We start from the raw sequence: 23,295 nt of genomic DNA, 5'->3' as shown, positions 1-23,295 counted from the left end.
GCCCTTTAGTGGCTTTAGTGGCACGCAACAAATGTGTCACTGCATTATGACTCCCAAATGGCGCAATGCAAATGCCTCGTAGTCGGCGGCTATTAAAGCGAAACTAAGCCACATGCCAGCGAGTCATGTTGCTACCACTACTATTTCTTTTCTATTTTTCTCGCTATTTTCTGCGGCTGACATCGGCCCAATAGCTGGGGTATCCTAGTCTAGCCAGCCAGGAAAGATTTCTGCGGCCAGATAAATTGCACATGCCACTGTGCTGCTACACTCGCAACAAATTTTAAATAAGTATATATTTAAATCTATTAAAATCGTTGCAATCCTGCTTTCCTAAAAGAAATCTTTGTTAAGGATTGTTAAGAATATTTAAATTAATTATATTAGCTACGCGTACTTTTTTTATATACTAATTTCTTTATAGTTCTTCTATAACCTTGTATTTTAAATAATTTCCTTTTAATTTAGATCCCATCTTATATGTTGATTTGCCAAGTGCACATGTGTGCTTTTCTATGGTCGGTTATGTAAGGCATCCACTGTGCCGACTTCTGCCCCATTTTAGCTGAAAACCCGCTTTGGCTTCGTTTTCCATTTCATTTGCACCAACTCCAAATGGAGGAGCAGCTGGAGACGGGGACCGAGATCTCGATCTGGAACGAGTCTCGCTCTGGTCAGCTTCTCTCCACTCGCGATTGCAAAACTCACACGCGTTCAATGAAAGCGAAGCGGGAAAACTAGACTCAATCAGTTGGCTGGAGCATTTTCATTCACACAAGTCAACACACACAGGACACAAGACTGAAACGGAGAATCTTGATGAAATTTGAATAGTACGTTTTACATTTTGTCGTAGCTTTTTGCAATGATTTGCCTGTCACGTCTGGCCATCATTAACTTGCCCAGTGTCTGGCCATCAAAGAGATCCATGGATTCTGAGCAGAAGGATAGCAAAGGTATGGTTAAAATACCTTCGCAACTTTCTACTAAATATATTTTCGTAGCTTCTGTAAAGCCAGCTGCACTGAGGGACTTTCAGAGACCTTTGCAGATCCACACGAAAAGAGGCTACATCAAGTGGTTCAACAAACTGAGTCGCTGCCAGAAAACTCGTCACCTTGCGGGAAGAATGCATCCCAGGTTGTAGGAACGCATTAAACCAGGAGCTAATATCGTTGTTCTTTACTTGAATTTCGCTCTACTTTTATTTTTGGGTTTGCTTATTATGCAGGCGGAACTAAAACACTGCTCTTGGTTGGAAATTCGATTTTCCTCCTATTTCTCATCCCGATCGCTTCCATGGAAGATTGGCAATTAAGATTGCATGGAGTGCATGGATTAACTCACGTAGCTGACCCATATTCGGAGTGGCTCTGCTTCAGCTGGAAGCCGGTTGTGGATAAGTTGGTCAGTGGTGCGATTGCCAGTGGCTGGAGCACCGTGACATGGCAAATGGCCACCAGTTGGCCAGCTTCAGATCTGAGCCCCTTTTTTGCGCCTCATACAGCCGCTTTCCTCGTTATTCGCTCGGCTTTTATCTGGCCAGAGGCAAATTAGTCAAATGGTAACAATTATGTAATGGTCTAGTTATACTTGGCCACTTGGCCACTTGGAGTATCCCGGCGAGAAGTGGGCGTTGCATGTTTGCCTTTCACTTTTTTTCTGGATCTGGATCTGGATCGGCCAGCTGTGCCAGGATATATAATATATCAAACGGCACGATTATACAATATAGCTGCCCCGATCGCCCGATCACCAGATCGCCATGTAATTAGTCGCCTCGTATGGCGGCAAACAATTGCAAACAATTGCAAACAGTTGGCAAACAATGTTTGAATGTTCTCCAAACTGCGGCTCGCAATTGAGACATTATTCAATTTGTGACAATCGCGAGAAAACCGGAGAATGAAACTGTAACAAGAGCGAAAAACAATTAAGTGCATTTTGGCAGCGATTTCCCAAAGCGATGTTCTAATTTTGCAACCGAAAATGCCTCGCTGGGCCCAAAGTTGTGAACATTTAATGAGCACCAAAAACGTAAATTTAATTTATATCGTTTTCTAAGCTTTTTGTCAGACGACAAATTTCGTAATTTTTTTTTGTTCGCTTTATGTCGGTTACTGGTTGGTTTTTCTTTTTTGTTTGTTTGCTGGCTATTGCTATTGGGTGATTCGTGTAAACTGTGCCGACTCGGCATGGAGCTTTGGATTTGGACCCTGGTTGCATGTCAAAGGCGCATGAAACGCCGCCAGCCTGCCACAAGAATCAAATGACACTCGGCCTGGTCCATTTCGGTCGCTCCGTGGGGGCAAAAAATTATCCATGCAGTGCAGTATGCAGTATGCAGTGTGCACTATGCAGCTTGCAGTTTGCAGTATGATATGGTCAAAATACCCAGCAGTGTGTAGCCTTAATTGGCACCTCGACACTTGGCCAGGACCGAACCGAATCGAATTGAATCGAATCCAATCGCATCGCATCGAATGGCTGCTGTGTAGGTGCACTTGATGGCCGGCTCTGGTGTGAGATTTATGTATGTTCTCTTTGCGTATCCATTGCCCAACTGGCGGAGCGGCACGACGGCTTCTGGGCAGTTGGAAGCTGGGAAGTTGCAAGTTGGCACTTTGGTAGCTGCGGCGCCGCTTTTTGATAAAGTATCCCAGCCAATGGTCACGCAATAATTTTTTGACATGACTTACGCACGTCCGAAATGGTCGATGGGGGGCAATTGAAATGAGTGGTGCCCATTATGCAGATCTAAGTGATCAGGAACATTCAAAAACACTTATACAAATTTTATGGGAGCCAGCAAAGGCCACACTGCGTATGAGCAATATTTGGTTACTTATTGATTTCTTTTCGCTGCCTATTGTGGGTTACTTTAAAAGAGATTTTATATTAAGATAACTTTTTTTAGTTCTGTGCAATGTAAACCTACCCTTCTACTTTAAAAAAACATTCTTATACATATTTATCGATTGAGTTCGTTTAATTTATGATAAATACCACGTGCGTAAGTCTCCTCCCCTTCGATGTTGCACCTTTAAAGCCAGCGCTGCCCCAAAAATGTCAGCGATTAGCCGAGTATTTAATTTGACTGCACCCGCGCCACCAACATCCGTCAATTTCCATCTGCGTGTTCGCTCTTGAACAACCGCCCACCCTGAGTTGGAAACACATTTCCACATATGCAGATCTCGAAAATCCAATCTGCAATAACTTAATTCGAATGCTCGGCAAGCGTCGCTGAAGCATTTAAAAATCGATTGATTGCAGTAAAGATCGTAATTATCCAGCAGTGGTACCCCTAGTCTTGTTAATAAAAAGCACACAATCGCTTGGGGCGAGTTCAGCAATTATAATTGCGTCTGTTCATATTGGACGATAAAAGCCAGTGGTAATTGACATTTAAGGCAATTCATTAACGCAGCTAACACATGGGAGTCAAAGAGCCAAACCTCAATACCAAATACCAGCAGGTGGACTACTGCCAAAATAAAAGAAGAAAAATTGAAAAAATGGAAAAACATCAGATACAAGAATAACATGGCTAATCATGCACTAGATTTCGGGATATGTGTTTTATTTCACAGGCCCGACTAAAAAATGTTGCCTCGTTTTTTTCCAAATTTTGCACCGCGCATTTGCATACAAGTTGCCAAGTCGTCGGCGCCACGATCTCCTCGGTTCCCAGCCTCCAGCCTGCAGCAGTTCGAAGATTTCGGAGAGCCGAGTTGTTAGCGGCAATTATTGTAACCTGCAGACGGGCTGCATAAATCAGCTTAATTGCTATATTTAAATTCTAAATTTGGAGCTCTGGCCAAGTGCGCTGTCTAGTTGTGCAAGTGACACGGTCAGCGTCCATTTGGACCTGCAAATCTAACTTATGTTCGGCAATATTTTTTGGGCAGGATTGGCAATTTATGCAAATTAATATGTGTGTGATGGTGGTCCACTGAAATTTCTCATTTATTTGAAGTATGCATATTCATTTAAATTACGCTATAACTAATATGGACGTTGTAATTAATGGTACGTATTTTCGGATATCAAAAATGAAAGAAAAAGTATATAATCAAATTTAATAAATTAATTACACTTTTTAAGAAAGTTATAACGGTCGATTTTTTAATTTCAAAATTTGAGCGAAGTCGATCTACTGGTAATGGTTTGTGTCCACACTAAGACCACAGTTAAATTCCTAATGGTTGTGGATGTCTGGTATTTCGTATACTAAAATGCTACACATGCAATACTAACAATACAAACGCGATTTTACTAATATATACATCTATATGAATTACATTCATCGAATATAATTTATGTTAGGAGTATTTCCGTTTACTGTTAAATTGCTGAATACCGTAGCAAAGTTGTGGTATTATTAAGTATGAGAGCAAGAGAGCAGAAATATACTGCAAAGTGTTATGACATTTCAGCTCCACAGTCACACTGCACCGCTCCGCCATTTTACGCTGACAATTTTTTCGCAAGATTAGAGAAATTAGATCGTGCACGAGTAGAATGTAAATAGTTACGGAATTCGCCCCACAGACAACAACGCGCTAAAGCAATTAATCAATTAATTGTGCAGCGGGCGCGATTCCCCGGCTAAATCGCGGAGCAGCACGCCGGTTTCTGCTCCGGCTTCCCCCCCAAAAAAAAACTGTACGAGGCGCGAGTGTGAGTGCGACAGAGACCGAACGAGTGCCGAGTGCCTTGGTGTGCGTGCGAAAGTTGGGAAAAGCGGCGAAAAATCAGTAATTACGTCTAGGAAGAGCACCTTTGGCGGCTCAACATGGCCGACGTGGTCTTGGATCTGTACGCGGAGGACCTCGACAAGGACTTTGCAGGGCAGGCTCAGGTAAGCCATGGGAAAAAGCAGTCGCTTTGCAAGCCGCGTGTGTATGTATACAGTAGGGTGGATCGATGTGCGAAAGAATTGTGTTAGGGGGTGGAACGGCGTCTTAGGAGAGCTCAGACACATGGTACCCTGTAATGTAGGATTCTTAGAAGGAGCGTAGGAAAAGATTAAAATGCACTGAATAAATACGAATATATAATAAAATTTGTAGTTCATCTTGTACGAATACGAACCTTTTTAAAAATTCTAAAGTAAAAATAGAGTTATATCCAAATGTTGTTTTACACCCTTTTCAAACCAGTATCGTTTCTAACATTGAAATGTTTTTATCCACCCTACTTGCTATGCGGTCCCACCAACAAAAACGACTACGTTTTTCACACGCTAGTTTGACCCATTTGTTAATTTCATTGCTTAATCCGGACAGGACGAATTTGGAGGTGATGGAGTAGACCTATACGATGACATAGGCGGTCCCACCGAAGCGGCCGCCTCAGGTGGCGGGGGAGGTGGAACGCCTTCCGCAGATGGAGCCGCTGGACCAGGCTCCGGGGAAATCGGCGAACGGAATTCCGGTGGTCCCAATGGGGTGTACCATCAGAGCAGTGGTAGCCTCACTCCGACCATGAATCGCCGTTATCAGCTGTATGTGGGCAATCTCACCTGGTGGACCACTGACCAGGATATCGCCAATTCGCTGCGAGACATTGGCGTGAGTGATTTACAGGAAGTGAAGTTTTTCGAGAATAGGGCCAACGGTCAGTCGAAGGGCTTCAGTGTAATCTCCCTCGGCTCAGAGTCCAGCCTGCGCGCCGTGCTCGACCAGCTGCCCAAGAAGGAGATGCATGGGCAAGCGCCGGTGGTCACGTACCCCAGCAAGCAGGCACTCACCCAATTTGAGAGTTTGCAAAAGACGCGTCCAGTGCCGCCGCCGCAGCAGAATGGACCGCCGAGGGGTCCGGCACCACCCAGTATGGGTGGCGGGCCAATGCCCACCGGACATCCAGGAGGACCGCAAGGAGGAGGTCCCCCAGGACATCCACCGCGCGGTATGAACTCCATCATGCAGCCGGGCCAGTACCGACCGCAGCACATGTCCCAGGTGCCCCAGGTGGGCGGACCCAACTCAGGACCTCCACGAATGCAGGTACACAACCATTGTTCTAGCCCCGCATGGCCCCAAAAGGTCTCATCGTTCGTAGAAATATCGCCCGGTTCTTTTTTGTTTTGTTTCTACATTCCTACATTATTTCCTATTTCCATCAAAATTGTTCTGAATGCAAAATTTCGTTACTTAAGTAAAATTAGAAACCCTAAATATACGACTTTATTTGATGTATCGTTTATAAACGAAGACATTTTACTTCTGTTGATCGATGTTCTTTTATAAATTAATCGTACAAACTAAGTTTTACAATTTAGAAAAACCAATAAAACTACTTTAGTTGTGATATATAATCAATCGAAAATATCCGATCTCTTTTGATTATTTCATTTGGAAATTTATGAACTAAACTAAATCTGTCGTACAAATTAAGTTTCTAAGGTTTTTTATTTAAGTAGTACTTATTATTCTTATTTTGTATTTCTTTTTCCTCACAAGTAATTTCAGAGCAATTTTTGTAGCACTTCTCAGCCTAAGGCAGTTTGTATTCTTTTTTTATTTTCTGTACTCTAGTTATAGACCTTCAACAAAAAAGCACATGTAATAAATTAAAATCAAGAGCCAGAAAGGTAATGAAACGTAATGCCTTTCTGGCTCCACTCAAATAAGATATACCTTTGATTTAATTCCGCTAATGTATTTCCCTCCCGAGTATATGTAATTGTAAAATCGCCCGCTATTGTTATACAAAATGTTTATGTATTACGATTTATGTTCTATTCCATGTCTTTGACAACGCTTACGCACACTTCTACCCCACAACAACAACTACTACTCCAATATAAAACGTAATTCGTATTAATATAGCCGCCGATGCATCCGCAAGGCGGGCTCATGGGCAACCAACAGCCGCCACCCCGGTATCCGTCAGCGCAGGGCCAATGGCCAGGTCAGCGGCCAGGCGGACCGCGACCCGGTCCACCGAACGGACCGCCGCAGCGACCAATGGTAACAATCCCCAAAGCACTGAGTCCTCTTTGTATCTATGCCATAATTTAATTCTAACGAAGCCAGAATGACAACGAGATAAAGGATGACTAACCCAACTTAAGTTAACCTTAGTTAACTTAGTCTTAAGCGATGTATTCAGAACATTTAAAGTAATTCCACGGATCAACCCATGCAACACCAACTCATACCCTAGCCTAGAAACCGATTCGATCATTGGGAACAGTAACTAATCCTGTCTCTTCTGCCTTGCAGTTCCAAGGAGGCCCCATGGGCATGCCCGTCAGGGGTCCGCCAGGTCCCGACTGGCGTCGTCCACCCATGCACGGTGGTTTCCCTCCGCAAGGTCCGCCACGTGGCCTTCCGCCAGCACCAGGTCCGGGCGGACCGCACGGCGCACCCGCACCCCACGTCAATCCGGCATTCTTCAACCAGCCTGGTGGTCCTGCCCAGCATCCGGGCATGGGTGGTCCGCCGCACGGAGCTCCCGGTCCGCAGCCAGGCATGAATATGCCACCGCAACAGGGCATGAACATGACGCCACAGCATGGACCGCCGCCCCAGTTCGCCCAGCATGGTCCACGGGGTCCGTGGCCGCCGCCGCAGGGTAAGCCACCAGGTCCCTTCCCCGATCCTCAGCAGATGGGTCCGCAACTGACAGAGGTTGAGTTCGAGGAGGTGATGAGCAGAAATCGCACAGTCAGCAGTTCGGCGATCGCCAGGTGAGTGCAAAGTTAATATTAAAAATAACATATAAAATGGGGCCGCAGATCCGGTCTAATAAATAATCTATGCAGAGTATTCAAAGAAAAAACAATGAAATATGTAACGAAGATCTTACTTTCTTGGTTGAATGTCAATTTACTTATGCAAATTTATTTTCAGAGCTGTTTCTGATGCAGCCGCCGGTGAATACTCGAGCGCCATCGAGACACTGGTCACAGCCATTTCACTGATCAAACAGTCCAAGGTAGCGCACGATGAGCGCTGCAAAATCCTGATCAGCTCGCTGCAGGACACGTTGCATGGCATCGAGGCCAAGAGCTACAATAGGCGCGAAAGGTCGCGGTCAAGGGAGCGATCCCATCGCAGCCGGCAGCGACGTGAGCGTTCCACGTCCAGGTACCGCGAGCGATCTCGAGAGCGGGAACGCGATCGGGATCGCGAGCGTGAACGGGATGGCGGGTAAGATTTGGTTTTACACCTCACTTAAAATTGTATATTAAATGTGTATTCGTTTTATAGAAGCTACAGGGAGAGGTCACGCAGCAGAGAACGTGAACGTCAGGCTCCGGATCACTACAGGGATGACAGGTAAAAATATTATACTGTTTCTAATTCGCTTCACTGTCTCATTTAAAAGTTGCGCATGAATAATTCATTCTTCTTCATTCGATAGCATCGAACCCATAATTTATTCTCTTTAAAACTGTATTTTAATTACGAATTTATACTTTTGCAGTAAAAACAATTCTATATTTGTAAAGTCAGACGACTTAAATTCCTTATAATTAATATTTGAGAAATTGTATAAAATATAAAATATAAAATATCTCTTAAACTCTTTATGTTAAAACTTTTCAAAAAATTTTTCTTTGACAATTTCCTGTGAAGATGTTAAAAAAAATGTCAAACGTTTAAACTCATCAGAATATTTCCGTTCTTTTTGTGCAACCAAATATGGTGACAATTAAGCGAATTATTTATAAACTCAAAATGAAGTTTTAAGTTAATTTTAATCCCATAATCCTACAACAGCCGATCGGTACGTCCACGAAAGTCGCCGGAACCCGTAGTCGCCGAAGCAGCGGAGGCGCCATCATCAAAGCGCTACTACGAGGATCGGGAGAGGTACCGCTCCTCGGACCGGGAGCGGCGTGACCGCGATCGGGACCGTGACCGCGAGCGCGAGCGTGATCGCGACAGGCGTGAGGAGCACCGTTCCCGGCATTGACTGCCGTAAGTGGAAGTTGGGGCAGCGCCAGTGGACCGTAATCAAGTGTAAAGATGCAACGCAGATATACTAAACACACTCTATTAACAAACAATAAGCCGCAGCTTGATGGGATGACAAGCTAGCAACAATTAACAGATTTTCGATTTGTATCTAACATTACCAATACGTAGGATATGAATATGGCAAACAGCATAGTTCTTCTAGACATACTATAATAAGCCGAAATGCTGACAACATTTTACCAACGACGGACGGGGGCTGTCTCTGGATCCATCCAACTTCACATCCCAGAATCCTGGCAGCAGGAAAGTCAACAGTCGCAGGCGCAGGAGGATCGATGGAGAAGCCAAGGGGAGAGACAGCGTAGGACATTTTAGACACTGATGCGCACTGGATCATCAAATAACAAACAACTAGCATTCCTGCACCGCCGTCTTCGCAGCAGAATTTCAATATTATTGTACTCTAAAATTTCGGTTTATTTAATAAAACATAAACGTATGAAAAAAGAATTGTTCCAGAAAAAACCTTTACCAAAACTGTCTTGTATTGTGTGTCTTTTTGTACTCTTATTATAAAAAAAAATATATCTTATTAGTTAATGAATTTATAATTGTACAACAAAATTGTATGTAAAATTTACAAAATTATTGCACTTGTGCGTGCAATTAATATTGAAATTGTTATATTAACAAAATCATTTTGCCGACTGAGGCCGAAAATCGTTATCCCTAATGTATTTTCAAAGATATCGCGATCTTTTGTTGTAAACATTCTCCACGCATTTGTTTAATCATGTTTTTATTTAACATATAAACTTAAGTCGATCATAATTGTGTGCTTGAGACTGAGTGTGAGTGCATTTTTGTAGCATTTAAATGCCGACTGATTCCATCCGCATAAACGGATGAAAAACCATATGTTTGTATAGAATAAGTCGAGTGTGCGCTTTTAGCCCAAATACCATGATTTTTAGACTAAATTACTCTTAAAGAGAAACCTCCTAATCGCATTTATCGTAGTTAACTATACTAACGTTAAAAGTTGATGTAGTTCCTAACATAGGTTCCAAGAAAAGAAAAAAGTCATCCAGTTCCTCCCGAGATACTGTACTACTCGCGGCTCATTTTACACAACTTAGTCCTCCTATTGTATCATCTACATTTTACTTTTTTTAATTCTAGCTTTACTTTTAATTTGTACATACATTTTGTAAACGAAACGATACTCGACTAAGATCATGTCCCACTAATCCCGAATTGCAATTACACCTTGTTAAAGCAAGCCTACGATTTGAAAAGTACCTGTAACTCACCACAGAGCTAGAGTCTAGAGGTGTTATGAGTATTATGAGCTTAACGATGTCTTGTACAATTTATACTGTGATTGTGATCTTGATGAAACAAACTACATATGAATTTATACAAACAATTACTGTCTGTTAAGTCATGCCAAAGCAGGTAAAGTTGTTCCAACCTTCTGGGACCCTATATATACACGATATAATTTTAGAGATTCCTTGTTTTATGGACAAGCAACAACACTTAGTCGCCCAATTTGCAATAGTTTATTATTTACGATGTACTATGTTTTTAGAAAATACGCCAAATGACTTGTCTGGATCTAGCGCGAAATAAAAAACAATTTATGAGTCATTTCGAACTTCGTTGCTTTTCAAATGGAAAGTAGGCAGCGCGCGCAACTGAAAACACGTCATAGAATCATCTGGAAGGCTCGTAAAGTGTCCGTTACCCAACACTAACTCAGGTGGGCAAATGACCAAAACACTGGCTTATCAATAGTGCTGACGCTATTCTAGAATCAAAAAAAAGAACTGCTGTAACATCCTAATGGTTTATACTAAAATTAAACCGTAATATTTATCGTTTCAAATCATTTTATTCAATTAAAAAGATTATTGGTCAAATAAATTGGTGTTCTAAAAGTTTACTTCTACAACATACTAATTTATTCAATAATAACGAGCATAATCCAAATTTAGCGGTAAACAGACCATAGCGTCAGCACTAGTCTATTACACCTTACCCAACACTAGAAGCTGATAAAACAGTTTTTGTGAAATACAGAAAGAAAAGGCAAGAAAAGAGAGCTGAGTAGGCCTGACAAAGTAAACAGTCAGTTTTAAAACATCGATCCAACAGTTCAAATTCACTCCTCCGTTTGATCGACAAACTGAAGTATAATATTACCAGAAAATAGGAAGAGCAAGTGCGAGAAAACAACACAATGGCAGATACTGCGAATTACATCAATGACCGTTTCCAGACGTTCATGAACGGCCTCGGCGACCGTTAGTAAGTATTACGTACATTCCGATGGGTCACCCCGAAAAGTTTAGGGTCCAAGTGCGTTGCACTGACGTGTTGTTTTGGTATCCAACCACATCAACAGTTGGCCATCGGATCGATAGACCTTGAAACTAATGGACCTCCTCCACCTCCTCTATCCCCCAGTGAGCCCTATGTGCGCGAGCACCTGTCAAAGGTCTACATGGTCCTGGGCAGCACTGCCGCTGCAACGGCCATGGGAGCCCTGCTTCAGATGCGTGACTTTCTCGATCTTGGAGTCCTGGCAGCGGTGGCCACTCTAGTCCTGGTTTTGGGACTGCACTTCTACAAGGATGACGGCAAGAACTACTACACACGTTTGAGCATGCTCTACGCCTTCGGATTCTGCTCTGGTCAGACGCTCGGACCGCTCCTCGGCTATATTTGCAGCATCAATCCGGCCATAATCCTGTCCGCCCTTACGGGCACCTTCGTCACCTTCATCTCGCTCTCCTTGGCCGCCCTTCTGGCCGAGCAGGGCAAGTACCTATATCTGGGTGGAATGCTAGTTAGCGTCATCAACACCATGGCTCTGCTCAGTCTCTTTAACATGGTCTTCAAGTCCTACTTCGTGCAAGTGGTGAGTGCCCGTTTGTCTACCTTGCCTACCTTTTTTATCTTCAAAAGTGGGCCACAGCTGCTAGATTATTTATAAATAGCTTTATGTTAGGTGGATAACACAAAATTTGTATCCTCTTTAAAAGTGATTTGTTAAGGAACGTAATGCAAATTAACCTAATAGATTTTTTATTTTAAAGTATTCCTTATATATAATTGTATTTTTAAACAATTCCTTTTTTCCTTATAGACTCAACTGTATGTTGGCGTTTTCGTAATGGCTGCCTTCATCGTCTACGACACACAGAACATTGTGGAGAAGTGCCGAAACGGAAACCGCGATGTGGTGCAGCACGCTTTAGATTTGTTCTTCGATGTACTCAGCATGTTCCGCCGGCTGCTGATTATCCTGACGCAGAAGGTAGGTTCCAGCGACATGGGTTTTACCCAATGATCAGTTGTTATATAGCCCCCTCACCCAGCTCAAGACCTTCATGGTTTAAGGCAGCTCAAGACGGAGCGAAACGTCCGAATTAGCTGATCACTTTGCAAAAGCTTCCAGTATAAAATTCGCTGTGAAAAACCATTTTAAACGGTATTTCCTGCAGGCAAGGCAATAAGTATACTTTCACAAAGTCATGCTAGGATCCTTAGGTCTTTATCAACCACTTGTGGGAAGTATATTTATTTCCAAAAACTGCCAATGAAACTTTTTGCAAAGTTCTCTAGCTGTTTGTGAAATTATATTTATGTCCTTCGCTTTGGCACATTTTAAAGACAACTAATTATTTGCAGGAGGAGCGAAAACAGAATGAACGCCGCAAGAGAAACTAAATAAACCTTTTTGTGTACCAGCCACCACAAGTAAAACATCTGACACGGAAATCGGAGGCTGGCACTTTTCTCATTCTACAAATTTATTCGCATAGAAAATAAATAATGATGCCGTGTACATTTGGCTTTAAATTTAGACATATATCCAGTATAAAACCCATGAAACCCATAAATTTCCCATTTAATAAATATCACAAAAAGTCAGCTCATCCGCATTTGTTGTCCAAACATGGCGCAGTAGATTGACCATGTTGATAGTATCGATTGGGGGCGTAAGGGTCAATTAATTAGGCTAAGTGCAAGCTGCAGGTAATAGCTTCATGTTAACCGGAGTCGGTCATTCAAAGTTGTAGTGTTCAACGGACAACATGGCGCAGGCAGAGGACACAGTTCAACCACTATTGCAGCAGTTCCAGCAACTATTCTTTATATCCAAGATAGCTGGAATTCTGCCGCAGGATCTCGAGAAGTTTCGCTCTAGGAATCTGCTGGAGAAATCCCGCAATGGCATGATTTACATGCTGTGTACGCTGATACTCTACGTAGTACTCTACAATATTTTGATATACTCCTTTGGGGAGGAGGACCGCACCCTAAAGGCCTCGCAAAGTCAGTGAACCATAAACCTGGGAAGGTGTGGACTCATTACCGTGTTTTTTATACTTTCCAGGCACCTTGACTTTTGTGATTGGCTTGTTTCTAACCTATATCGGTCTCATTATGATGGCTTCAGACCAGTTGGCCGCGTTACGAAACCAGGGTAGAGTAGGAGGGCTCTACGAGCGCATCCGTCTAGTGGATGAGCGCCTTTACAAAGAGGGGTGTCTTATGGACAACAGTACAATTGGAAGACGCATCCGGATTATGCTGATCATGACGGTCGTCTTTGAATTGTCCATTTTGGTGGCCACCTACGTCAAGCTGGTGGACTATAGTCAATGGATGTCCGTGCTATGGATAGTGTCCGCCATTCCCACGTTCATCAACACGCTGGACAAGATTTGGTTCGCTGTGTCTTTATATGCGTTAAAAGAACGCTTTGAGGCCATAAACGCCAACCTGGAGGAGCTGGTGGACACGCACGAGAAGCACAAGCTGTGGCTCCGAGGCGATCAAGAGGTTTTGCCTCCTCTAGACAGCTCCCAGCCGCCTCAGTATGACAGCAACCTGGAGTATCTGTACAAGGAACTAGGAGGCTTGGACATAGGTTCCATTGGCAAAAGTTCCGTGTCTGGTTCGGGGAAAAACAAGGTAGCACCAGTGGCCCACTCCATGAACTCCTTTGGCGAAGCTATTGATGCGGCCAGCAGGAAGCCTCCACCGCCTCCCCTGGCATCTAACATGGTCCATGAAAGCGAGCTGGGAAATGCCGCTAAGGTGGAGGAGAAGCTGAACAACCTGTGCCAGGTGCATGACGAGATTTGTGAGATCGGAAAGGTTTTGAACGAGCTGTGGAGCTATCCCATCCTATCCCTAATGGCCTATGGGTTCCTAATTTTCACTGCTCAACTATATTTCCTCTACTGCGCTACACAGTTCCAATCGATTCCATCGCTTTTTCGTTCCGCCAAGAATCCCTTCATCACGGTTATAGTTCTAAGTTATACGTCTGGAAAATGTGTGTACCTCATCTACCTGAGTTGGAAAACGTCGCAGGCCTCCAAGCGCACAGGAATCAGTCTGCACAAGTGCGGCGTAGTGGCAGATGATAATCTTCTTTACGAAATAGTAAACCACCTATCGCTAAAATTGCTCAACCACTCAGTGGACTTCTCCGCTTGTGGCTTTTTTACCCTGGACATGGAAACATTGTATGGCGTAAGTGGCGGAATCACTAGCTACCTGATCATCCTGATTCAGTTCAATTTGGCCGCCCAGCAGGCCAAAGAGGCCATCCAGACCTTCAACTCACTTAACGACACCGCCGGCTTGGTTGGTGCCGCCACCGATATGGATAATATTAGCTCCACGCTGCATGATTTCGTCAGCACCACCATGACACCGGTGGGCTAAAGTTTTGTTTTCGTGAATGTTTCTCTCGATGTTTCGAGCACGTCTTAGCACTTTTATTTCTATCGTTGTCACCAAATAAACTCTCACGAAGCAGTTCTGCGTTTGTACTCTGCACGAGCGTCCTGTATTTCGTTAAGAAGATCTGCGTAGGTGGCATTAGCTCCGTCGAAGTCGAGGATAGCCACGCAAGAAATCTGTGCTCGCTTTTGAAGGGCGTAAGACAGCTCTCTTCTCTGCAGAGGAAAGCAATAAGGCACTTGTTGCTGCTGGCATTGGAATTTTAAACCTTCTATTGTCTCGTCTAGGCCACCTTTTAAAGCGGATTTTGTTATCTGCTGCTTCTCGAACAATTGGACTACTCACTTTCTCCAGGACAGATCTCGCAGTCCGTCGCCAGAAACAACAGTTTCACCTTGTTTATCCTTAACCGAGCCAGAGCCTCTCGAACTCCCAGGATCAGTCGGGGATGTGCCCGAGCTTTAATCTCGTTTTTGGCAAAGGCGCGCTTCTGGAAGCGATCCAGGTCCTTTAGCAACTGAATGGTCAACTCCTTCAGGCGAGGGCGGGTGCAGTTGTCACAATAGCTGGGGGAGATCGAACATGATCTTTTAACGTTTAAAATAGGTACAAGTAATAGAACCAAACCTTCTAAATCGCCGTGAGTGAATGGAATGTACTGCTTTTGCTTGTAAATCGTCTTTGGGTGTAGGAGTATCACTAAGTGATAGGTTTTGGACTTGTTGCTCCACCGGAATAACTTTCGTATTGATATCTAGAGCCACTCCTGGGACTCCTTTAAGTTCTTGCTCTGCGACTTCTCTTTCCGCCTTCTTTGAGGTGCGATATACCCGTACGGACCTCTTCAACCTCGTGATCTTTTTCTTGGAATCAAGCCGGGTTTTGCCCTTGCGTTTATATACTATGTAGCTACTTCTTGTTATGGTTAAATGCGTCTTTTTAAGTTTATTTGCTTTAATTTGCCTTTGTGATTTAGGTTTTGGCTTGACAAAGTCCAGGAGAGAGGCTTGCTGCTCCGGTTTCTTATGTTGACTTTTGTACTTGGAGCTCCGCGGAGAAATCTTGGTTGATGTATCCTGGACATCCTTGTTACGGATTATCCTGTCCGTGCTGTCAAATATTACCCCTAATTTTTTGGACATTTTTGTTGATTCTTAGAAATAGTTAAATAGTGTTGGTAGTCGCGGCAAATGGTGAAATCGCGTTTTCACCACACCTGTAAGCGAAGAAGCAGTGCTGTACAACAACTGCAGCTAGGCAATAAAAGGGGAAGCCCAGAAAGAACGGCATCAATCGTTTTCAGAAGCTTCTTTTTGTAAGTTCAGTATTTAGGTTCCGCGATAAAATGAGTTCCGCTGAGCATTTTCAAGAAATTCTTGAAAAACTGTCAATTCCTGATAATAAAAGGGCCATGTACACCAAGGACTCTGAAGAAATTCAAAACTACGTAGTTGACGAACTTAAACGGGTTGACAATACCTTTCGGCAGGTGTTCAATGGGCTCAGTCTAGGCGGTAAGCTATTTAATTTATATACATATGTACGTACATATTAAAAAAAAATAAATAAGAATAATGTTAGTTACATTGGCTTGTCGATTACCTAATGCATACAATATTATCTTTAAACCAGCTACTTTATAATTAACGGTTCCAAGAAGTAATAATAGTGTTAGTTGAGATAACGCAACGTTATAATTGATAACTAATGCTCGTGTTTTATATGAGTCAGAATTTTTGCAAGAAATCTTGTATTTTTGTACTTACATCGTTACCTTGGTACTTAAATATATATATATAAATACTTTTTTTTTAGGAAGTTACTTAGATCGCGTCAAGCTTAACGTGCCCGATGAATTTGATCTGCACATGAAACTAAAATTTCCATTTGATATCCAACCGAGACCGGTCGACAAGGGGTTTGTCTTTTTGGAGGGTAATTTCCAAGTAATCCATCCCCAACTCATTCATCGTATTCATCTTCAAAACTGGCTACGCGAGGCATTCCACAAGATATTTAGATCGGATAAGACATTTGCTACTACCAGTGGACGAGTCTACAAACTGAGCTACACTCTTGAAGGGTATGGTTGTGCCCACACTATTTTAGCCGTCTGTGGTAGTCAATCGATATCTTTTGATTTGGTACCGGCATTCGAATTCACTGGAAGCCAATGGCCGTTTTCTGTTTGCCCGGTTCCTGCTGAGGTCCGCCAAAACTGGCCTTGGTTCGCTATTCCGCAACAGAAGAAGAAGTCGGGTAAACCGAAAAGCTCATTCATGGTTTGTGCACCACATTGGGAGCGCGAAATTATGAAGGGCACGGATAATTTGAAGAACGTTCTTCGGCTGATGAAAGGATTGCGGGACGCCCACGCCAGAAACTTGCCTCACTTGTCAAGCTACATGTTGAAAACAGTCTTGCTTCATCGAATTGAAAGTGCTGACTGGGAAAGGGACTTAGGCACCCTTTTGGTTGAGATGTGGAGTCATTTGGTGGATCATCTACGAGCTCGGAGGCTGGAGTTCTTTTTGGCAAAGGATCACAATGTAATTAATCGTATGAATCAAGGGGAAATCAAGAATTGTTTAAAATTCGCAGAGACTTTGCTACTAAAACTTCGTTATGCTCAGTCTAAGGGCTCCTATCAATACTTGGCCGAACTATTCAATATTCCAAAGTAATTGGAATTTAATTCATAACAATACCATTTTCATTTGCTGATAAGAAAAAAGTGTACTTGCAAAAATGTTTCTCATTTCTAAGGGCACAGCCGACATAATTGTATACATCCGATGTTGAATAAGCAAATATCTTGGTGAATAAGAAAACTTGAGTGCAAGGGAAACATTTTTGTTTAGATTGTGTTTAAAAAAAAGCTATGAAAGAGTGTGATGTTGATATCTATGTGAGTTAAAAATCTTATGAAGAGACAACTGAAAACTAAACTTTGTTTAAAAATAAAGCTATGGAAATATTGATTTATCTTTTCTTTATATATAACTTGATACAACTATGATTGTTAAATACCTTATGAAGAGACAACTTTAGACTTACGAGCTAAAGGAGAGCGGGTAGGCAGCAGCCTACCCTGGAATTATAAACGGTAACTACTAACTAGAGTTATATGTCAGGGGGATCTCGCTATAATCGAATGCTGCTTTCGATGGACATGTGTAGGTTGTTAAACTCCTTTAGGTGGGAAAGTATGTCGTCCCGCTCCCGTTTATAGATCTCCCAGAATTTGAGGTATTGGCTAACGTGCTGGAGTACCAGGTTACGGGCAAAGTCAAGACAGCTCCTAACGTTTCGCATCCGCCGCCTGCAGCTGGTCAGGACCGAACGCACCTGCTGCTCCGGCTCCAACTGGGCAATCACAAAGGCAAAAACGCTTTGCACATCAATCCGCACATCGGTCGGGAACACCACGGACTCTGCGGTCTTTGCCTGTGGGAAGACAATTAGAGACGGCGTAATTGGCATGGCTAGCTCCCAGGGCAGATCATTCGACTGGCTATCGAAGCGTACGAAGTGCACCTCTGGGCTGCTAAGTAGCGCCGAAACTTGCAGAAATGCTTGGGATAGAACGGCGGACAGAGCGCAGTCAGGACGGTGCATAAATACCACATTGGTGGCATTTGGTCGCTGGAGCGCCTGCAACAGCATTTGCCTGTTGTATTTTCTACTGAACCCAGAATCAATTATGGCAGGAGCATTCCTGTGAGTCCTTGGCAAAGTTCTGGCATAAAACTGCCGTATAAAATCCTTAAGTGCTACGTATGAGAATGTGTGTTGTTGTGGCATAACATACAGCGACTCTTCCGCCGCATCCAAGATGAAAACCTGCACCTGCTGATGGTGCTGCTGAATGCCCAGCTGATGTAGATAGTCTCTATATTTAACAGAATCGAAGATCACCACGCCCAGCGAACGATTGTGGGCTGCGTGCTCAGTCGAGTGCTGCCAAATGAGCTGGCCATATTTGGTTACCATCTTGGCAATGCCGATTTTTATGGCCGGCGTTCCATGCTGTGAGTGTGCCAGGCAAAGGTTTCTGGAGTGAAGCCGCAGCAAGTGAGGGACGTTTCGATAGTACGGATGATTCTGGTGTGAGAACTGCCTCCAAAGGTGGTTAAGGTACCTGTTAATCCGATAATAGTTTTTCAGTTCGGCCTTGTTTTTACTCCAGGCTGGATAACAGGTCCTGGTTTGTTCACTATCAATATCCCGAAACAGCTCCTTGGGAACTTGCATTAGGGAGGAGGGAGAGTCTTCCGATTGCTCCTCCATTTGTTTCCAATAATCCTCGCATTCCTCCGACTGCTTTTTTTGAGCGTTAGCCATCTCCTCACCCATGACACTAGCATGGTGATATTGGTTCATTCGTACGCCCATAGCCAACACGGGGACATGTCGCGCCTTCATGGCAATGGTCATAGGAGTACCATAGCCATTGGAAAACAACGACATATTTTTAAGGGTGCTCCGTACCCAGCGCAAAATGTCCATGGTCTTCCACACTCCGGAAGTACCATTGAACGTATGAACTCCATTTCGGCTGTCGATAACTACAAACTGGGGCAGCTTGGCCTCCGAAGACTTCAACATCTTCCTGGCACTATTGCCAAAGTTCACGGTAAACCGGATATTCCTTTCCGGATCCAACTCCAGCCAGCGCAGACCGGCAGCCAAGTATAGCTTGTAGGCCTTGTCGTCCGGCGAGTCTAGCAGTCCCAAAACGACCGCATCCGAGTGCTTCCGAATGGCGGCGAGATCCTGACTACTGTGTGCCCGGTCCAGTGGCTGAAGCAGGTTATTCATAAACCGGGCAAGCTCCTCAAAGCTCCACGCGCCCTGGTACTGGAGCAACTGCTTTTGGCCGTAGCGCACGACCAGTGTGGGCCATTTGTCTGGATAACCTCCAGCGCCGGCGACTCCGGGTGCCGGCATCAATGTACGGCTGCAATTGCACTGCAAATGCCAGCAATCGATAGCTCCGAAAAAAGCGTACTCCTGGTAGTAGTGGGCCATTCCATTGTAGACCAGTCGGGCCTGCCGTGCTTCGCTGGCCCAGGACACGTAGTAAAAAAGCAGTGAGATCTCGGACTCTGCCGCTTCCGTCCGGATCTGGGGCACAGTGCGTCCGGGACACTCGACAATGGTCGCTTGGTCGGACGTGCCGGACTTTGTGGCGTCCAATTGGGCGATAGCGAGAGCCAAGAGCACCAGTAAAATTATTTTCATTTCAACCGGTGGGAAGCTAATTAAATCGCAAAAACAACACAACAACAACCGCCATGAACAGATGATTGCGGAGAGGATGGTCACACTGTAACGACGGAGGTGTTGTTAATATAATAATAAGTTTATAAGTAATGCATAAATAAAGAAATAACATTTCTAAATTACAAATGGAAAAGTTATTCCATAATTAGTTCAAGTACAAAGAACATTTTTATTTTTCTTGGTAACTTGTTTGGGGATGAAAAACGAAACATTGTTAAGCACTAAATAGTATACGGTCCCATTAAGCTTTACTTTCTTCACCACACTACACACAGTTATCGATAGCAGCACTATCGATTCCAAGTGATATTAATTAATCACTTCTGCTGTTTACTTTCTTAATTAAAACTGTGTTAATTAAATTAACAACAACGGCTGCTCTAAACCCACTGTGACGCTTAAACGAAGTCGCGTTTGACGCTGAGACCAAAAAAAAGGAAACCACCTACAGGAAAGCCACCAGGAAATTGCACACCAATCCCCTCAAAAAAATCCCATTTGGCGAAAACAAAAACAGTAATTAGGGTGTGAGAGTGTGGAGTGAATAGCTGAATAGTTAAATCAGTGAATAATTTACCGTACGGCCTTCGCCTTCCCCTGAGGAAACAACAACAAAGCCCAGCGTTCACTTACACCCACACACACACGGCCATACCACGCATACACACGCAGGCCAGCCGATAACCTGTGTGTGAGGCAATCGCCGTCATCGTTTGAAATCAAATCTCTAATCGGTCGGTGGAAACAAGAACAACAACAGCAGCTGCAGCATAATCAACAATTGAATACATACATATATAGCTAAATATAAGGTTCAAATATGGGACTGTTATTATCGCGGCTTTGGCGGATGTTTGGCAACGAGGAGCACAAGCTGGTGATGGTGGGTTTGGACAACGCAGGCAAAACGACCATCCTGTACCAATTCCTGATGAACGAAGTGGTCCATACAAGTCCCACGATCGGTTCCAATGTAGAGGAGGTCGTCTGGCGGAATATACACTTTCTTGTCTGGGATCTTGGTGGTCAGCAGAGTCTCCGCGCCGCTTGGAGCACCTACTACACGAACACAGAGCTGGTGATCATGGTCATCGACTCCACGGATCGGGAACGGTTAGCAGTGACGCGGGAAGAGCTCTACCGGATGCTGCAGCATGAGGATCTGAGCAAGGCGAGTTTGCTGGTCTATGCCAATAAACAGGACCTCAAGGGTTCTATGTCGGCTGCGGAAATCTCAAGACAACTGGACCTCACCTCCATCAAGAAGCACCAATGGCACATTCAGGCCTGCTGTGCGCTCACCGGCGAAGGACTCTATCAAGGATTAGAATGGATCGTGCAGCGCATCAAGAATAAATGACCCGCCACACATGCTACGTACTAGCTAATTAATCATTAACGACTAGCTGTCTAGAGAAAGTAAACCAATTTTGATATAAACAATTTTTAAGCGTTTCCAAATTGTTTGAAAAGTTGTTGCCAAGCCAATTTTATTTAGTGTAAAATACGTCCGAACAGGAGTCCCTTGATGATTTAAATCTACGTGTATATGGATAATGTCTAGGAGCTAAGCCAATTAACTACGATACTTCCAATAAAATTACAAAATAAACGAGTTTATTTCGACACTGTCGCGTATCAAATTGAATACAAATTACAAATAGAGAAGTGGACGTATTTGCCTCTCTGAGCATTGCCTTGTAATTGACATTGTTGGCTCGATTCGCTGATGTGTGAGATTGTTTGTACTCTATCGTCTAAAATAAATACATGGTTGTGTAAAAGTTAGTGTCTAGGATTAGGTTAAAACATTAGCATACTAAAATATAGCCACAAGAACAATTTGATCACAAAAGTAAAAGCAAAATAAAGAGCAGGGTTAGTGGGTGTAAGGTCTAGGTGAGATTGCAGGAGCTGCTGCAACTCTTTAAAGGCTTTCCCTGGCCCAGGGTAATGGTGTTTTCCGGCACCTCCTCCACATTGTTGGCATCGTGTTGGCGCTGTAATGGGAGCATTATTAGCTTAGGTATCATTAAGATATGGACTCCCACTTTAAGTTCGTTGGCCAGGCAGCGGAAGGCGTCCTCCACGTTCATGTTCTCCTTGGCGGAAGTCTCCATCACAAACAGGATCTCAGGTATATATTGGCACATCTGACGCGCCTCTTCGAAGTCCACCTCGCGCTGCTCCTCCAAATCGCACTTGTTGCCTACCAGAATTATCAAAACATTGGAAGCGGTGTACCTGCGCACCTCTTCGATCCATTTTTGCAGGTTGGAAAAGGAAGACCGCTTGGTGATGTCGTAAACTGTTAGGAGAAACACATGGTATTCAAGCAAGGTAAACAAAAACCCCGCTGATAAGGCGCTTCGCTATTTAAATCAGTGCCAGGCAATCACTTTAAAGCGTTCTGTGGTTATCAGTAGTACTTATTTGGCATGACAAATGGATGGGCGTATGCCTATGGCCCGAAACAAAAGATTCCGATACTGGACTCACCAATTAAGACTCCGTTGGCCGAGCGATAATAGCTCTGCGTAATGGTGCGAAACCTCTCCTGACCAGCAGTGTCCCAGATTTGTAGCTGAAAAAGAAGGATTGGATATGAGTCATATTGGTGATGGGATCAGGGGGAAACCCTTATGCACCTTGATTTGCTTTCCCTCCACGGCGATGGTCTTCATCGAAAAGTCCACTCCAATGGTGTTCCCATGTCGCTCTATGTAGTTCCCTGTTTTAAACCTGTCCACTATGCAGGTCTTCCCCGTCCCGCAGTCACCAATGAGGACGATCTTAAACAGAAAGTCGAAGTGCTCCTCGTTTGGCAGTGCCATCAGCGTCTGGGGATTGCGGGCGGTCATCTTGGGCCGCCGTTCCTGGCCGTTAACTGGTCTCTTTTGCCTGCGGCCCTGCTTTTCCAATGACAACAAAGTGAAGCAAAACCAATTTTATTGATACGCAATATCAGCTGATGGCAATCGATAGTATACTTATCGATATGGGGGTCAAATAGTAATACTTACAAATTATATTTTGAATATATATTGGTCTAATTTTAGTTTATATAATAGGTTTTCTATTTAATTTGTTAGATGTCCTACAAAGCTCATATATCGATATTACATCTTCCATGTGATTATCGACCGTTAAGTTTCCTCATCACCAATTAAAATCGAAAGCTAAAATTCAAATGTTTTTGACTTCAAATTTTTTTAAATAGTAATATTATTATAATTTTTTTGTTCTTTATTTAATTTTCACTACATATGGAGAGCTAAGATGTATTTTGTTCAATTAATTTTTA

At 43.6% G+C, this 23,295-nt stretch overlaps 9 protein-coding genes across 12 annotated transcripts; 6 read left to right on the top strand and 3 right to left on the bottom strand.

The window, feature by feature from the left end:
* Positions 1–760: 760 nt before the first annotated feature.
* Positions 761–1,191, top strand: LOC122617628. Its single transcript, XM_043793554.1, has 2 exons — positions 761–956; positions 1,005–1,191. Exons 1-2 carry the CDS (start codon positions 866–868, stop codon positions 1,145–1,147), a joined length of 234 nt encoding a protein of 77 aa, XP_043649489.1. The 5' UTR covers positions 761–865; the 3' UTR covers positions 1,148–1,191.
* A 3,241-nt stretch (positions 1,192–4,432) lies between these two features.
* On the top strand, positions 4,433–9,933 carry LOC122615727 (cleavage and polyadenylation specificity factor subunit 6). Of its 2 annotated transcripts, XM_043790806.1 has the most exons (7): positions 4,434–4,864; positions 5,292–6,011; positions 6,837–6,977; positions 7,233–7,699; positions 7,863–8,162; positions 8,223–8,291; positions 8,736–9,933. In XM_043790806.1, exons 1-7 carry the CDS (start codon positions 4,799–4,801, stop codon positions 8,929–8,931), a joined length of 1,959 nt encoding a protein of 652 aa, XP_043646741.1. In that variant the 5' UTR covers positions 4,434–4,798; the 3' UTR covers positions 8,932–9,933. The 2 variants fall into 2 exon arrangements, with proteins under 2 accessions (XP_043646742.1, XP_043646741.1); XM_043790807.1 differs by lacking the exon at positions 6,837–6,977 and having other exon boundaries at positions 4,433–4,864.
* Positions 9,934–11,002: 1,069 nt separating this feature from the next.
* LOC122615969 (bax inhibitor 1) lies at positions 11,003–12,878 on the top strand. 3 transcript variants are annotated; one of them, XM_043791168.1, is made up of 5 exons: positions 11,003–11,249; positions 11,409–11,862; positions 12,091–12,261; positions 12,310–12,435; positions 12,636–12,878. In XM_043791168.1, the coding sequence occupies exons 1-4, from the start codon at positions 11,182–11,184 to the stop codon at positions 12,379–12,381; spliced, it is 765 nt and encodes a 254-aa protein (XP_043647103.1). In that variant the 5' UTR covers positions 11,003–11,181; the 3' UTR covers positions 12,382–12,435; positions 12,636–12,878. The 3 variants fall into 3 exon arrangements, with proteins under 3 accessions (XP_043647103.1, XP_043647105.1, XP_043647104.1); XM_043791170.1 differs by having other exon boundaries at positions 11,004–11,249; positions 12,323–12,435; XM_043791169.1 differs by lacking the exon at positions 12,310–12,435 and having other exon boundaries at positions 11,006–11,249.
* Positions 12,879–12,990: 112 nt separating this feature from the next.
* Positions 12,991–14,687, top strand: LOC122615971 (gustatory receptor for bitter taste 66a). The gene is made up of 2 exons (XM_043791171.1): positions 12,991–13,283; positions 13,345–14,687. Exons 1-2 carry the CDS (start codon positions 13,043–13,045, stop codon positions 14,685–14,687), a joined length of 1,584 nt encoding a protein of 527 aa, XP_043647106.1. The 5' UTR covers positions 12,991–13,042.
* On the bottom strand, positions 14,680–15,891 carry LOC122615968 (selenocysteine insertion sequence-binding protein 2). Its single transcript, XM_043791167.1, has 3 exons — positions 15,333–15,891; positions 15,051–15,271; positions 14,680–14,997 (listed from the first exon to the last, which is right to left on the bottom strand). The coding sequence occupies exons 1-3, from the start codon at positions 15,845–15,847 to the stop codon at positions 14,771–14,773; spliced, it is 963 nt and encodes a 320-aa protein (XP_043647102.1). The 5' UTR covers positions 15,848–15,891; the 3' UTR covers positions 14,680–14,770.
* Positions 15,892–15,981: 90 nt separating this feature from the next.
* Positions 15,982–17,686, top strand: LOC122615967. The gene is made up of 2 exons (XM_043791166.1): positions 15,982–16,219; positions 16,521–17,686. The coding sequence occupies exons 1-2, from the start codon at positions 16,051–16,053 to the stop codon at positions 17,387–17,389; spliced, it is 1,038 nt and encodes a 345-aa protein (XP_043647101.1). The 5' UTR covers positions 15,982–16,050; the 3' UTR covers positions 17,390–17,686.
* Positions 17,687–17,724: 38 nt separating this feature from the next.
* LOC122615966 lies at positions 17,725–20,116 on the bottom strand. Its single transcript, XM_043791165.1, has one exon. It carries the CDS (start codon positions 19,947–19,949, stop codon positions 17,850–17,852), a length of 2,100 nt encoding a protein of 699 aa, XP_043647100.1. The 5' UTR covers positions 19,950–20,116; the 3' UTR covers positions 17,725–17,849.
* A 145-nt stretch (positions 20,117–20,261) lies between these two features.
* Positions 20,262–21,611, top strand: LOC122615850 (ADP-ribosylation factor-like protein 5A). The gene has a single exon (XM_043791000.1). The coding sequence runs from the start codon at positions 20,812–20,814 to the stop codon at positions 21,349–21,351; it is 540 nt and encodes a 179-aa protein (XP_043646935.1). The 5' UTR covers positions 20,262–20,811; the 3' UTR covers positions 21,352–21,611.
* LOC122615849 (ras-related protein Rab-43) lies at positions 21,587–22,948 on the bottom strand. Its single transcript, XM_043790999.1, has 4 exons — positions 22,640–22,948; positions 22,491–22,575; positions 22,043–22,299; positions 21,587–21,991 (listed from the first exon to the last, which is right to left on the bottom strand). The coding sequence occupies exons 1-4, from the start codon at positions 22,850–22,852 to the stop codon at positions 21,887–21,889; spliced, it is 660 nt and encodes a 219-aa protein (XP_043646934.1). The 5' UTR covers positions 22,853–22,948; the 3' UTR covers positions 21,587–21,886.
* Between the last annotated feature and the right edge of the window lie 347 nt (positions 22,949–23,295).

The sequence above is a fragment of the Drosophila teissieri genome, chromosome 3L, assembly GCF_016746235.2.
Source record: "Drosophila teissieri strain GT53w chromosome 3L, Prin_Dtei_1.1, whole genome shotgun sequence".
Lineage (NCBI taxonomy): Eukaryota > Metazoa > Arthropoda > Insecta > Diptera > Drosophilidae > Drosophila > Drosophila teissieri.
This window is presented reverse-complemented; position numbering and strand designations above follow the sequence as displayed.

Coding starts and splice junctions, on each gene's coding strand:
- LOC122615971 (XM_043791171.1), top strand. CDS start 13,043: ATGGCGCAGGCAGAGGACACAGTTCAACCACTATTGCAGCAGTTCCAG. Junction 13,284..13,344: donor CACCCTAAAGGCCTCGCAAA/GTCAGTGAACCA, acceptor TATACTTTCCAG/GCACCTTGACTTTTGTGATT.
- LOC122615967 (XM_043791166.1), top strand. CDS start 16,051: ATGAGTTCCGCTGAGCATTTTCAAGAAATTCTTGAAAAACTGTCAATT. Junction 16,220..16,520: donor CAATGGGCTCAGTCTAGGCG/GTAAGCTATTTA, acceptor CTTTTTTTTTAG/GAAGTTACTTAGATCGCGTC.
- LOC122615968 (XM_043791167.1), bottom strand. CDS start 15,847: ATGTCCAAAAAATTAGGGGTAATATTTGACAGCACGGACAGGATAATC. Junction 15,272..15,332: donor CACTCACGGCGATTTAGAAG/GTTTGGTTCTAT, acceptor GATCTCCCCCAG/CTATTGTGACAACTGCACCC. Junction 14,998..15,050: donor CGAGATCTGTCCTGGAGAAA/GTGAGTAGTCCA, acceptor CCGCTTTAAAAG/GTGGCCTAGACGAGACAATA.
- LOC122615849 (XM_043790999.1), bottom strand. CDS start 22,852: ATGACCGCCCGCAATCCCCAGACGCTGATGGCACTGCCAAACGAGGAG. Junction 22,300..22,490: donor GGCCAACGGAGTCTTAATTG/GTGAGTCCAGTA, acceptor TTCTCCTAACAG/TTTACGACATCACCAAGCGG. Junction 21,992..22,042: donor GCCTGGCCAACGAACTTAAA/GTGGGAGTCCAT, acceptor CTCCCATTACAG/CGCCAACACGATGCCAACAA.
- LOC122617628 (XM_043793554.1), top strand. CDS start 866: ATGATTTGCCTGTCACGTCTGGCCATCATTAACTTGCCCAGTGTCTGG. Junction 957..1,004: donor TGAGCAGAAGGATAGCAAAG/GTATGGTTAAAA, acceptor ATATTTTCGTAG/CTTCTGTAAAGCCAGCTGCA.
- LOC122615969 (XM_043791168.1), top strand. CDS start 11,182: ATGGCAGATACTGCGAATTACATCAATGACCGTTTCCAGACGTTCATG. Junction 11,863..12,090: donor AGTCCTACTTCGTGCAAGTG/GTGAGTGCCCGT, acceptor TTTTCCTTATAG/ACTCAACTGTATGTTGGCGT. Junction 12,262..12,309: donor TGATTATCCTGACGCAGAAG/GTAGGTTCCAGC, acceptor GTTGTTATATAG/CCCCCTCACCCAGCTCAAGA.
- LOC122615727 (XM_043790806.1), top strand. CDS start 4,799: ATGGCCGACGTGGTCTTGGATCTGTACGCGGAGGACCTCGACAAGGAC. Junction 6,978..7,232: donor GACCGCCGCAGCGACCAATG/GTAACAATCCCC, acceptor TCTGCCTTGCAG/TTCCAAGGAGGCCCCATGGG. Junction 8,163..8,222: donor GAGCGTGAACGGGATGGCGG/GTAAGATTTGGT, acceptor TTCGTTTTATAG/AAGCTACAGGGAGAGGTCAC.
- LOC122615850 (XM_043791000.1), top strand. CDS start 20,812: ATGGGACTGTTATTATCGCGGCTTTGGCGGATGTTTGGCAACGAGGAG.
- LOC122615966 (XM_043791165.1), bottom strand. CDS start 19,949: ATGAAAATAATTTTACTGGTGCTCTTGGCTCTCGCTATCGCCCAATTG.